This window comes from Myxocyprinus asiaticus, chromosome 41 (genome assembly GCF_019703515.2).
Source record: "Myxocyprinus asiaticus isolate MX2 ecotype Aquarium Trade chromosome 41, UBuf_Myxa_2, whole genome shotgun sequence".
NCBI lineage: Eukaryota > Metazoa > Chordata > Actinopteri > Cypriniformes > Catostomidae > Myxocyprinus > Myxocyprinus asiaticus.
The window spans coordinates 13,288,953-13,302,357 of NC_059384.1; the positions used below are offsets into that span (position 1 = coordinate 13,288,953).

The 13,405-nt window shown below is 34.9% G+C and overlaps 1 protein-coding gene across 1 annotated transcript; it reads left to right on the plus strand.

The window, feature by feature from the left end:
* The first annotated feature begins 3,493 nt into the window (after positions 1-3,493).
* slc51a (solute carrier family 51 subunit alpha) lies at positions 3,494-13,205 on the plus strand. The gene is made up of 8 exons (XM_051682931.1): positions 3,494-3,727; positions 5,924-6,075; positions 7,608-7,681; positions 8,493-8,651; positions 8,872-8,983; positions 9,058-9,204; positions 9,309-9,414; positions 10,675-13,205. Exons 1-8 carry the CDS (start codon positions 3,652-3,654, stop codon positions 10,824-10,826), a joined length of 978 nt encoding a protein of 325 aa, XP_051538891.1. The 5' UTR covers positions 3,494-3,651; the 3' UTR covers positions 10,827-13,205.
* The last annotated feature ends 200 nt before the right edge of the window (positions 13,206-13,405 follow it).

Here is a 13,405-nt window from a genome sequence, read left to right on the forward strand (position 1 = left end):
CATCTATGGCAGCATTTCTGAAAACTTTCGTTTCTCAGATCTGAACTAGTTTAGATCTAGTGGAGAGGGTGATACCTCACCCAGTAGTGAAATTCTGTCATCCTTGACTCACGCTCATGTTTTTCCAACCTAGTATGACTTGCTTTCCAGCTAAGGAGATGTTAGACAGAATGACAGCCTCATTCACCATTTAATTTCATTGTAAGGGGAAAAAATGCTTTGAAGTGAATGTTGACTGAGGTTAACATTATGCCTAACATATGTTTTTTCTGTTCCATGGAAGAATAAAAGTCATATTGATTTGGAATTACATAAGGGTGAATAACTGATGACAGAATGAGTGACCTATCCTTTTAAAGAAATATTCCTGTCAAAACAAGTAAAACTCAGTCGACAGCATTTGTGACAATGTTGATTACCACAAAAATTATTTTCAACTCTTCTTTTAAAAAAAAAAAAAAAAAAAAAAACAGTGAGGCACTTTCAATGGAGCCAATTTTTGCAAAGGTTTAAAGGCAGAGATGTGAAGCTTATAATTTTATAAAAGCACTTACATTAATTCTTCTGTTAAAACTCGTGTTATTTGAGCTGTAAACGTATTTAAATCATGGTTTTATGTCGTCATTGCAAAGAACTGGCAATCAGTTTACACAGAAAAGGTTAGTAGGTGATTTTATAATGCTAAAATCATGTTAACAAACATTGTTTACATCTTGTAGCTATGTTTTGAAACAGTGAGTATTTTAATGTTTACGGACTGGCCCGTTCCATTGTAAGTGCCTCACTGGAACCCAGATTTGTGGTTTTTTTTTTTTTTTTTAAGAAAAGGAGGGGCAAGTCAAAATACATTTTTGTGGGAATCAACATTATACCACAAATGCTGTTGATTGATCTTAACTTGTATTAAACCCAGAATATTCCTTTAAGCAGACATTTGTGACTGTTTAAGTGCTGAGAAAATTGTTATAATTTATTTACTTTGAGTGTGTAAATCAAAGCATTTACCATCAGTGATAATACATCAGCTTAGTTAGCACACTCTAATCTCTTCTTGCTGGTTACCAAGAACGCAGATTTTTCTATGTAAAATGGTATAGCTGTTTTTGGTGTTAAGGCCCTTGTGGTACAGAATGCTCTTTTGAAAAGCCTTCTTATAACAGTTAAGAATTGGTGCATCTTGATCCTGCCTCAAAGCATGGCATTAAAACTATTTTTACTTTATTTACAGCAAACAAATATTTGTTGTGTCTTTAATTACTTTTTTTTTTAATAAAGCTAAAGTAAACATGAAGCCATAATGAAATTAATATGAAGAACTGTTGCTGTCCTTGTAGCATTTTAGTTTTCTGTTACAATCAAAATAAAAAAAATAAAAAACTGAAACCTCGTGTCTAACTGCATGTCAACAATTACATGTTTGATCTACTGATGTGCAAGCTTGGAGTTTATAATTTTGTTTTGAATTATATCATTTAAAATACATGTTACAGATAACGTACAAATAAAAAAAATTTTTTTTTTGCATTTAACATGGATATTTTGTGAATTAATTACATGCCTATATGTAACAAGTAACAATAAATGTCCTTTTATAAAATCCTGCCCACTCTTTATTTTTAAGGCATACTGTACAATGTGTGTGTGTGTGTGTGTGTGTACACAGTTTCAAGGGCCTTTCTTTACCCTGAACTCTGTCCAGCTCTTTAGCACTGAGGCCATTCAACTCTTGCATATCAAAAGTTTGGCGTGTTAAATATACTCTTCTTTCATCCTCCTAAACTTCTTTCACACTGCTTTGTAAACATGTATACATTTATTGTCAGTCTTTTGTGTGAACTTTGATCTGTATGAATTAGTTACTCTCAAACACTCCCAGTTATAGTTCACGTGTTTCTTCACATTTAGAGCAGAGAAGTTCAAGTCTTAACACCTTGGATACATCCCAGGTGATTTCAACAATATGGATGAATATGTGGACAGAAATGCAGGCATTGAGGCATTCAGCAAGATGAGGCAGATCAACTTCTGTGGAAGCTGAATTCCAGCTCAAAAATACATGAGTCATATCTATCTATCTATCTATCTATCTATCTATCTATCCATTCATCCACCCATCCATCCACTTCAAATAGTAAAATAAGCTTTCTGTCATTTTGTTCTATTTCTTTTTCTTTCTTTTTTGGGATGGTGGTAGTGTAGCTAATACCTAGTTACCATTATTTTATTGTATTATCTGTGGTGTAAAATACAGTAAATAAAATTGACATGTCCCACCCATATCCACTTTAAATGACATATAAATATGATTATGCATATTCTGGAATATTGGGCGAATGCACTTGGAAAAGTACTGCAAAGCACTTTGTGATGATTATTTGTTCAAATGGTGTTATACGGTTTAAAGGAATAGTTCACCCAAAAATGATAGTTCTCTCATCATTTACTCACCCTTATGTCATCTCAGACTCGTATGACTTTCTTTCTTCTGCTGAACACAAAGATATTTTAATGGATATATGATGTCTGTTTGTTCATTCAATGCAAGAGAATGGTGATAATTTCAAGCTCCAAAAAGCATATAAAGTGCTTTATAGAAGAATCCATATCTTCTAAAGTGATCCAATAGGTTTTGGGTGAAAACAGACCAAAATGTAACTCCTTTTTCACTTTAAATTGTGACAACAGCAGTCTCCTTGGTGATCATGATTTCCAGCTCGATTACAATTCCTAGCACCATCTAGTGGTCTGCCCATGCATCAAGGACTAGGAAGTGTAATCGAGCTTGAAATCATGATCGTGCCAAGAGATTGCCATGGCAAGATGTACAGTGCAAATGGAGTTACATTTTTTGTCTGTTCTCTACCAAAAACGATTGGATCACTTAAGAAGACATGGATTAAACCACTGGAGTCTTATGTATTACCTTTATATCCTTTTTTATTTATTTATTTGTTATTTTTTTGGAGCTTGAAAATTTGGTCACCATTCACTTGCATTGTATGGACAAACAGACATCATATTGGCATTAAAATATCTCAAATTTGCATTCCACGAAAGAAAGTCTTACAAGTTTGTGATGACATAAGGGTGAGTAAATGTGAGAATTATCATTTTTGGGTGAACTATTCCTTTAATACTGTGACCCTTTTTGATTTAAAGATGAGCCACATCAGCCTGCATAATTTCCATGTATGTTTCAATTATTAATTGAGTAAACATTCCTGTTAGGTGACATGCAAAAATCATTAATGACTTTATGCAAATTAACAAGCAGACTTGCACCGCCAGTTTTCCAATGACACACTCAAAGCCTTTTTTTCTGACATTTTGTTTTTTATAGCTGTTACGAGCGTGACTCTATTACGCAACCGCATTGTGGGGGTCGAATGAATTAGAGAGCCTTATTGTAATTGGTCAGGATCCATAACAATTTACCCCGTGAACGGACGGCCCCTTGTTAACAAGTGTTGGCTCACAGGGATTCCTCTACACACTCTGGCAACTTTATTTCCGCACAGAGTTCAGTAAACACTAATCTAGTTTCTCCGCAGTCACTTTCATGCCTGCAGAAAGAAACTGGTGGTGAGGACAGTCGGGTTTCTACATATTTAACTTTTTCCTGGATCTTGCACATAAACAGCGATTGTGAAGATGGACGGGTCCAATCACACACTTTTTGATCCGAGATGCAGGCAAGAGTCTCCATACGCAATAGATGTTATTATGCGTGAGTAACATTAATTTATGTTGTTTTCCCCCAAAATTGCCCCCATGTAAATTCTGGTAACATTTTACAATAAGGTTCCATTTGTTTACATTAATTAATAACATGAACAATACTTCTACACCATTTATTTAGCTTGGTTCATGTTAATTTCAACATGAATAAAAAATATTTTTTAATAAAAAGTTGTAAATGTTAACATTGGTTAATGCACTATGAACTAATAATGAACAATTAACTAGCATTGACAACGATTAATAAATGCTGTAAAGATATATATTGTTCATTGTTGCATTAACTAATGTTAACAAATGGAACCTTATTGTAAAGTGTTACTTTAAATGTTATTAAAGTTGTATCTATTTACTTTAGGACACTCTCATATAGTCGAAGTCGCTGTTTGTCCTTAAAATTTACCGTGGTAACCACAGTGTCCGTCAAAATACCATTGCTACAGTATAACTGTTTTGTCTTGGTATTATCCTCCACTGTCAACAAAAAGTGAAATTAAACAAAATAATAGAAATATTCTGAAAGCTTCATACACCGTTTAAAAAGAACCCATATATTTATTTTGGTTTTACAGTTACCATGGTAAATTTGTAAGGGTGAATCTATTTGATAATTCCATATTTTTTACACAATGATTTACTATAGCACTCTCTTAAATGGCGTAAATTACTGTAGTTATCCTTTACACAGAATAATAATAATGACTTAAATTTTTTGTGGATTATAATAAACATTTTGAGACACAGAAGAAATGTTTATAATGCGCATATGAAACAAGTAGGATCACCTTTGTACACTTGAAGAAATCCCTCCTTTTTATTTGCAGCCTTCCCAGTTATTGTTGGTTATAGCTAATTATCAGTGGTGGATTTAGGCATGGGCGACATGGGCAGTTGTCCAGGGTGGCATCTTGTGGGGGGGAAGGCATGAGGCATGAGGTCAACAACTTCGCAACCCCCCCCGCCCACTTCGGGGGCATTCTCATTTACAATCATCACCACCCCCACACCGCCCCGGTCAACAACTTTGGGGGCGTGTTGAAGCGGGTTTCGCACAGGGCGCCATACAAGCTAGAACCGCTACTGCTAATTATACCGTGGTTGTAACTGCGGTCAGTGCACCTTGACATGAGTTTTTCTATGTGATACCCTCCAGGAAATGTGTTTTAAACATACATGCATTGCATTACTTTTCTCATAAACACAGTGAATGAAACCGATTTTATGGATTACAGCAGTGATTGAATAAGTCAGTCTGTCCTCAGATGAACTGTACACATTAACAATTATGTGTACAGTTCATATTCGTATTGAAACCACTTGTAAGAAAGTGCATGATTGTGTTTTTGACAAATACTTGATTGGATAACGCAAGTTAATAAAACCACTTGGTCTCCATAAAACTACATTCTAGCACACTGTGTAAAACTAAAAGTGTCTTTTGAGTATTATTAAAATGTAATATTATTTCTGGCGAATAAGACCTCATCTAAGGTCACTTAAGGGTTTATGATTAGGAGATTTAAATTCCTGTACCGATTTCAACATGCATTCTTTTTTGTGAAATTTGTGAAATTGCTTTTCCCTGAAGTTCAGAATTAAACCTTCACATGAATTTCCAACTTGCTTCATTCTTATCGAAAACACATGGACGGTCATTAAGATTTATGAGGTAACATGTGTGAGGAGGAGGAGGAGATCGGGCTAATCAGCAGAGGAGAGGGATAAAGAAGAGCCGGATGCAGCAGTTCAGGAGAGAGAGAGCCACACGCAGCTGCCCTTTGTGTGTTTATGTTTATATTTGTGTCTTTTTGTTTAAGTTTTCATTAAATATTACTTTGATGGCTCATCTTTATCCCTTTCCTCAGCTGATTAGCCCGATTGGGGACCGGGCATGCGCACTCACGTCCCAGCCCCACCCTCCTCACACATATGTATATGTAAATGCTTTCTTCTATTAAATCTCCTACTCCTGTTACGCCTTACTACATGTCTTTCTCAGATTGAATCGGGTATTTTTATTTGTCTTGGTGTCTAAAGCAAGAGACAGGTCCCAGATCTTAAAATATGTTTTTGTGTATGTTTTAATAAATAATGATAATGATATATTCCCACAATCACTTTACTACCATGTGGATAAAAACCTGATTGAATTATGGTTTTGATGAAAGAATTTTCTATTCTTCAGAGCTGGACATCTTTGGCATAGTTCTCTTCTCTGTGCTGACTTTAATGGCCACAGTGTCCATGCTGGTTTTCATTGAAGAATGCATCTACATCTATAAGAAAGTACCCGCAAACAAAAAAAGTATAATCATATGGGTAACTGGAGCAGCACCGGTAAGTTGTTTTGTTTGTTTACAACTATATTGTTGCTTTAACTATGGAAACTTTTAATAAAATAAAATAATAAAATAAAACGGAAGGCTTCTTTGTCTTGCTAAGGCTAATTTAAAGTAATAGTTCATCCAAAAATGAAAATTCTCTAATTTCTACAAGAATATCTCAGTTCTGTAGGTCCATACAATGCAAGTGGATGGTGACCAGACCTTTGAAGCACAAAAAATCACATATTGGCAGCATAAAAGTAATCCATAAGACTCCAGTGGTTAAATCAATATCTTCAGAAGCAGTATAAGTGTGGGTGAGAAACGGATCAATATTTAAGTCCTTTTTACTATAAATCTCCACTTTCACTTTCACATTAAAGTGAAAGTAATAGTGGAGATTTATAGTAAAAATTATTGAAATATTGATCTGTTTTTCACCCAAAGTGATTGCTTCACTTCAGAAGACATATATTAAGCCACTGAGTCATATATTCATTTTGATTACTTTTACTATGAAAAAAGTGTGTCTGTGCTTTTTGGAGCTTTAAAGTGCTGATCACCATTCACTTGCATTGTATGGACCTACAGAGCTGAGATATTCTTCTAAAAATCTTCGTTTGTGTTGTGCAAATGAAGGTATGTCATACACATCTGGTATGGTATGAGGGTGAGTAAATGATGAGAGATTTTTCATTTTTGGGTGAACTATCCTTTTAATAGCTGTTTATGCATTACTGGTTGCAATAATGTTCATGCATGTGTGAGTTTAATAGCGCACCCTTAAAATCATCCCTAAGTATATCATGTATCGGGCCTGTGTGTTTCTACTTATTTTTGGAAGTTCCTATGCATTCTGAGATGGAAATGACAGTGATTTTTTTAGATAAAATGGGAGGCTCCTCTGTCTTGCTTAGGCTAATTTCGTTGGTAGCATTTTTGTATTCTAAATAAACAAGTGAGTTATATTTTCATGCTGTTGAATAATTTGACAGAATTACAGCTTGAATGGGAATTCTGCACATAAAAAAATAAGATTTTCATAAGTGATATTTGTCTTATTTTGTAAAGAAGACCCATTACATCTCTCATTTCAATCATAAAAGGCATTTGAAAAGTAACGAATAAGTAATAAAAGTTTCCAACACTTACTAATAACAGTGTTATGTTTATATCACTGAAAGAAAAATCTATTTGTTTATTCTGTTTCTTTTAATAAAAGTTTAACATAAGTTGAAGAAACACCTATCTGCTGTATCTGTTCCTGCATCCTTTTTTCTGTTTGTTTGTGAATCTAATCTACCAGTCATTCCTATCTATCTGCTCTGTTTGTTATCGCTTGCGTCTCTGCCAGTCGTCCTGTATTTTAAAAATCTTTGTTAATAATTTAACAGTACTATTTGGAACTGACATGAGAAATTTGAGTGTTATCAGTACTCAGAAAACTGAAGCAAGTGGTTCAGTTAGTCATTCATATGTGCAATACTGGCTGGAGGAATGATTATGAGTATCAAGTTTGAACTTTGGAGACATTATCTTTTTCAGGTTATTGCTACCACGTCTTGTATGGGCATGTGGGTTCCAAGGGCCACAATGTTCACTGACATGACCTCAACCACGTGAGTTAACTGCTCATATATGATGTATAAAAATGTATATGTGATATATTATATGTAATCCAGTAACTGTCAAACATTCGGTTTGTTCTTCAAAAATGATGTTGTGCCCCTGAAACTGGCTCCTCTGTCATAGTGTCCAGTTTTACTTTTTTCTTCAGTAGAACACAAAAAGTACATTTTGACACTTTTTCCAGAGAATGAAAGTGAAACTGGGTCAAACTCCAAAATGACAAAAAGCACCGTAAGAATGTTATAAAAGTGGTCCATATGACTCCATTATATTTCAAGTCTTTTGAAGCCATACTATTGTTTTGAGATAAAAACAGTTTGAAATTGAAGTCTTTATTTACTGATAATCTTCCCCTCATGGCACAAAGTTTTTTTTGTTTTTTTTTTGTCATCTTGACAAACCCAGTTCCCTTTCATTGTCATTATGTGGAAAAAAGCAACCAAAATATTTTTCAAAATTCACCTTTTGTGTTCTAAAAAGTCATACAAGTTTGGAATGACATGAAGGTTTGTAAACAATAACTTAATTTTCCGATTTGGGTACAGTATCCTTTAATATCCTTTAATAAGATGTAGTTAAGTTTTGTAAACTCCAAAAATCAGTTTGAAGTGGTTGAAAGAACAGAAAACAGCCCACTGCAGATAGCTAACCATGGGTCTAGAATTTTACCAAAAAAAGTTCTTTCAACTGTGTATATGTGGGGTGTGTGTGTGTGTGTGTGTGTGTGAGCAAGTGAGAAATGCAGATAGATAAAGCGAGATAGAGAAGGTATTCATAATGTATTTCTCACTCAATTGGCAGATACTTTGCAATTGTGATCTTTAAGTTCCTGATTCTTATGATTGAAGAGCTTGGCGGTGACGATGCACTTCTGCAATGCTCTGAGAAAAAGTCATTTAAGATCAGCACAGGACCCTGCTGCTGCTGCTGCCCATGCTTGCCAGATATCGCTGTCACGCGGTAATTAGACCTTAAAATGTGCTGCCAGACTCTTGATTCAAATACTACTCTGTACTTTTATATATTCAGAAGCAAACATGAGTTGTTTCTCCCTTTGGAGAAAGGAGCGGTTTGCACCTCTTAGAACCATTGGCTGTATAATCAGTGTAATGCAAGACTTTTATGCGATATCTGTGGGTGGGGTGATATTTTCTGAAAAAATTGTGCCTTGCTTTTTCAGACGGTCTCTGTTCATATTGAAACTGGGTTCCTACCAATTTGTTCTGTTAAAAGTGGTCTTGACCATCCTTTCCATTGTCCTCTGGACTAATGGCAACTTTAATGTAGCTGATGTAAGTATAGACAATGCAACTAATTTCAGAAGTTGGCTAATTTAATTGATTAAATAAAGTTCTCTGGTTCATAGGTGGCAATGAATGGAGGAGCCATTTGGATAAACTCATTTCTAGGCTTTTTCCTTGTTGTTGCGCTTTGGCCTGTTGCAATCATGTTCATGCATGTGCGAGTGTCGTTACGCACCCTTAAAATCATCCCTAAATATGCCATGTATCAGGTATGTGTTTTTTAACTTATTCTTAGAAGTGCCTCACAATTTCAAATTGTACCCCTTTGTATTTGTAATATTGCCCATGATTCAATGAATATATCTGCCCATAGTTGGTGCTGATTCTCAGCCAGCTGCAGACTGCCATCATTAACATATTGGCACTCAATGGCACTATTGCCTGCGCTCCACCCTACACCTCCCAGGCCAGAGGATACTGTGAGTACTTTTAGACAGCTAAACATGGCATGGTGTTAGTCCAAAAAGTGGATGGATCTGGGTTGCTAACAAATAGGGATGCATGGATCCTATATTTAGTTCACCCCAGAATGTTAATTCTCTCATCATTCATTCATCCTCATGCCATCCCAGATGTGCATAACTTTATTTCTTCTGCAGAACACAAAGATTTTTAGAAGAATATCTCAGCTCTGTAGGTCCAAACAATGCAAGTGAATGGTGACCAGAACTCCAAAAGCTCCAAAAAGGAGATGATACCATTCAATACCATTTGAACTCAATCGACAGTATTTGTGACATAATGTTGATTTCCACAGAAAATTATTTCGACCCATCCGTCCTTTAAAAAAAGAGGCAAAAATCAAAGCGACAGTGAGGCTCTTACAATGGAAGTGAATGCGGCCAATTTTTGGAGGGTTTAAAGGCAGAAATGTGAAGCTTACAATTTTATTAAAGCACTTACATTAATTCTTCTGTTAAAACTTGTGTATTATTTGAGCTGTAAAGTTGTTTATATCGTAATTTTTTCAGTCATTTTAGGGTGTTAGTGTTTGTTGACAAGTTGTAAAATTGGCTATAACTTTACATAGAAAAGGTAAGTGAATTTATCACACTAAATTACATCTTGTGGCTATACTTTTGAAATAGTGAGTATTTTTACGTTTACAGATTGACCCCATTCACTTCCATTGTAAGTGCTTCACTGGAACCCAGATTTATGTTTTTTTTTTTGTTTTTTTTTTTTATGAAAAGGAGGGACAAGTCAAAATCAATTTTTGTGGTAATCAATGAGTCTGTTTATATGCACACCAATATGCTGATTATTCTCTAAAATCATCTTATTTAAAAAATATGACAAGGCAAGAAATCTGCGTTTACATGACATTTAAAATAATCACGTTATTCTCTACTTTTGATGTCAAACCCTGAAAAGGCATGCGCTCAACACGTGCACACATTGGATGAGCCGGTAAGGTGTTTACATGGCACGCAAAATCTGCGTAATGGGCAAAAATCTACCTGTGTCGATCGGGTATTTATAAGCCGTTTATGGCATTTACTTAGTAAGCATAAACGGTGTAAGAATGTGCATGTAAACGCGCTATACCATAAATACTGTCAATTGAGTTTAACTTGTATTAAACATGTCATAATCCTTTAACTCTGGATTAATTTGCCTACACCCACTTCTCTGGCATCACCGTCTCTTAAACATAACTTCTCAATTTCTTCTTGCAGTGATGAGTCAGCAGCTTTTGATCGTAGAGATGTTCATCATTACACTAGTGACTCGTCTTTTATATAGACGTCAGTATGACCCCATACAAGAATACGGTGATGAAGAGTCAAAGACTGCCCTTTCTTCAAAAAATGCAGTGGATATTGTCTGAGAAGAACAAACTTCCAACTTTATTGTCCTCAAGGGGCAATTGTTTGCACTACAGTGGCAAAAAAACAAAACAAAAAAAAAAACATAACATACAAAATAAAATACAATATAAACAATACAATACGATAAAAAAACAAACATAATACAAACCATAATCCAAAAACTAAAAAACTTTATGCTTCTGTGAATTAAGCAGTGAAATGGCAGAAGGAATAAATGAGAATTTATATCTGTTAGACCTTACTATGGGAACTCTATAGAGAGTGCCTAGAGGTAGGGTTTGAAAAGCATGATAGAGAGGATGGGCACTGTCAGACAGAATAAATTGAACTTTACTCAAAACATGCTTTTCGTACAAGTCGAAAAGACTTGCAGTATCTGTTGAACTCGAATGACTTTACCACAAGTGTTAACAATTATTGTTAATGCATTTTTGTGTTTTACACTTAATGATGCAAACCAACAAAGCAAAGAAAAAGTAAGTATTGACTCAATATAGGTTCTGTAATAGAGTCATCAATGACCTATCAATCTGAAGCTTTGCCAGTTTCCTCAGACAGAAGAGGCATTGATAACTTTTCTTACACAGACTTTCTGTATTCATTTCAAAGGTCAACTTACTGTCAATTATAGTACCCCGATATTTATAGTTGTCTACTAAATCTATAGATTGACCATTGATTTGGATATTTGCAGGAGCAGATTTTTGCAATCTAAAACCATTACATATATCCTTGGTTTTAAAAGCATTCAACTCTAAGAAAGCATCTTGACACCACTTTAAAAAATACTCTACAGCAGGACCATGAGACATGTCATCCTCCATCAACAAACTTACTAATACAGTATCATCTGCATATTTGAGGATATGCCGCACCATAAACTTGCTATGACAGTCATCAGTATAAAGAATGTATAAAAGAGGTGAGAGTACACACACCTGGAGAGAACCAGTAGATGTTACAGTCACCCCAGACACACAGTCATTCACTCTAACTCTTTGGGTCGTGTCCATAAGAAAATCCAGTATCCAACCAGCCAAGTTGGAGTCTACGTTAAAACGATCTATAAGTTTCTGAACTAACAAGTGTGGTTGAATAGTATTAAAAGCTGATGAAAAATCGACAAACATTAACCTAACATTTTCCTCTGCCTTCTAGATGCTTATATGCAAGGTCAAGAAGTGTTAAAGTTGCATCCTGCACCCCACTACAAGTTCTATAGGCAAATTGCAGTGGGTCAAGGGAATTTTCGATTTTAGCCTGAATCTCATGTTTTATCAGTCTCTCAAATGATTTCATAATTAAAGAGGTCAGAGCCACGGGCCGATAATGATTCATATTTGTAGGTTGCCTATTTTTAGCCACCGGCACAACAGTGGACTGTTTCCATAACTTCGGGACCCTCTGCTGATAAACATAATATATGTAAAAATAGGACTTATTTGCTTGGCACAATGTATGAGCACACAACTCCCAATATTATCAGGGCCAGGACTTTTCCTAGCTTTGCAGCACCTAAATGAATTAACAACCATTTGTACATAAAAATTAATGTCATGGCTACGATTCTGTAGACTGTGTTTTAAAAAAGTAGTTTCCCTACTAAAATCATGAACATCAAATCTTGAATGAAACGTATTAAAATCCTCCGCAAGATCTGTATCTGAATTAAAAGCTTCTAAAGCTACATTCTTATTTTTTTTTTATAGTCCATTCCAACCGTGACCTCATACATACCCATGCAGAGCCCAAACTTGCATGTGAATGAGATTATATAATATGTTTGAGGATATTATTGTACAAAGTAAATTGTGAACAATGATGGTCATTATCTTTGTATTTTCTTTTATATATAAGTGCATGCTTGTGTAATACACTGTGCCAAATCAGTTTTTTATTGACGTTATTGCAAGGTAAAGGGCCAAAGAATATGAGTGTCAATCATGACTTCAAAGGCACTGATATTGATGTTTATACTTCATAAAACTCAAATGATCAGCATTGTATTGGGTACACAAGCAGCTAGTTGAATGCTGTTTTATGTTTTTGTTCCTTCCTTACAATGTAACTTCCTTACTTGATGCTTAGACACCAGTATTGTTTTTTTGTTTTGTTGTTGTTGTTGGGAAAGCATTGATAAATCCTATGAGTCATCATGGTCCATATTCCTGATGAACTGAGATAAAGTCATTTATATGGCTTAATGATACATATGGACTTTTGGAATTGTAAAAAGATTAAATGGGATTATTGTATGTTGCTGTAGCCTTTATTATGTTCTTTTTCAAATCTATCTCTTCATACTGTTTTGTCCAATAATCGTGTAATTTATCTACACACATTACTGACGGGCAACACAATAAATGTGTATATATAGACTTTGGTCTATTTCCTTGTCGTGGGCAAATCACCTTTCGCCTTTTTTTAAAAAAAATTTTTTATGGTAGATTGATGGTATGATTGATGTAGTATTCACGAGGAACAGTCACTGGTCCATTGATGTAAAACATGTATTGTAGCACAATTGAGAACAATTAATTATATGTATTGGACCATTTGTGAATAACAATTTCACAGA

Bases quoted from the DNA above. Each gene is read 5' to 3' on its own strand.
- slc51a (XM_051682931.1), top strand. From the start codon at position 3,652: ATGGACGGGTCCAATCACACACTTTTTGATCCGAGATGCAGGCAAGAG. The intron at 3,728-5,923 runs GTGAGTAACATT...TCTATTCTTCAG, and splicing joins CGCAATAGATGTTATTATGC to AGCTGGACATCTTTGGCATA. The intron at 7,682-8,492 runs GTGAGTTAACTG...CTCAATTGGCAG, and splicing joins ACTGACATGACCTCAACCAC to ATACTTTGCAATTGTGATCT.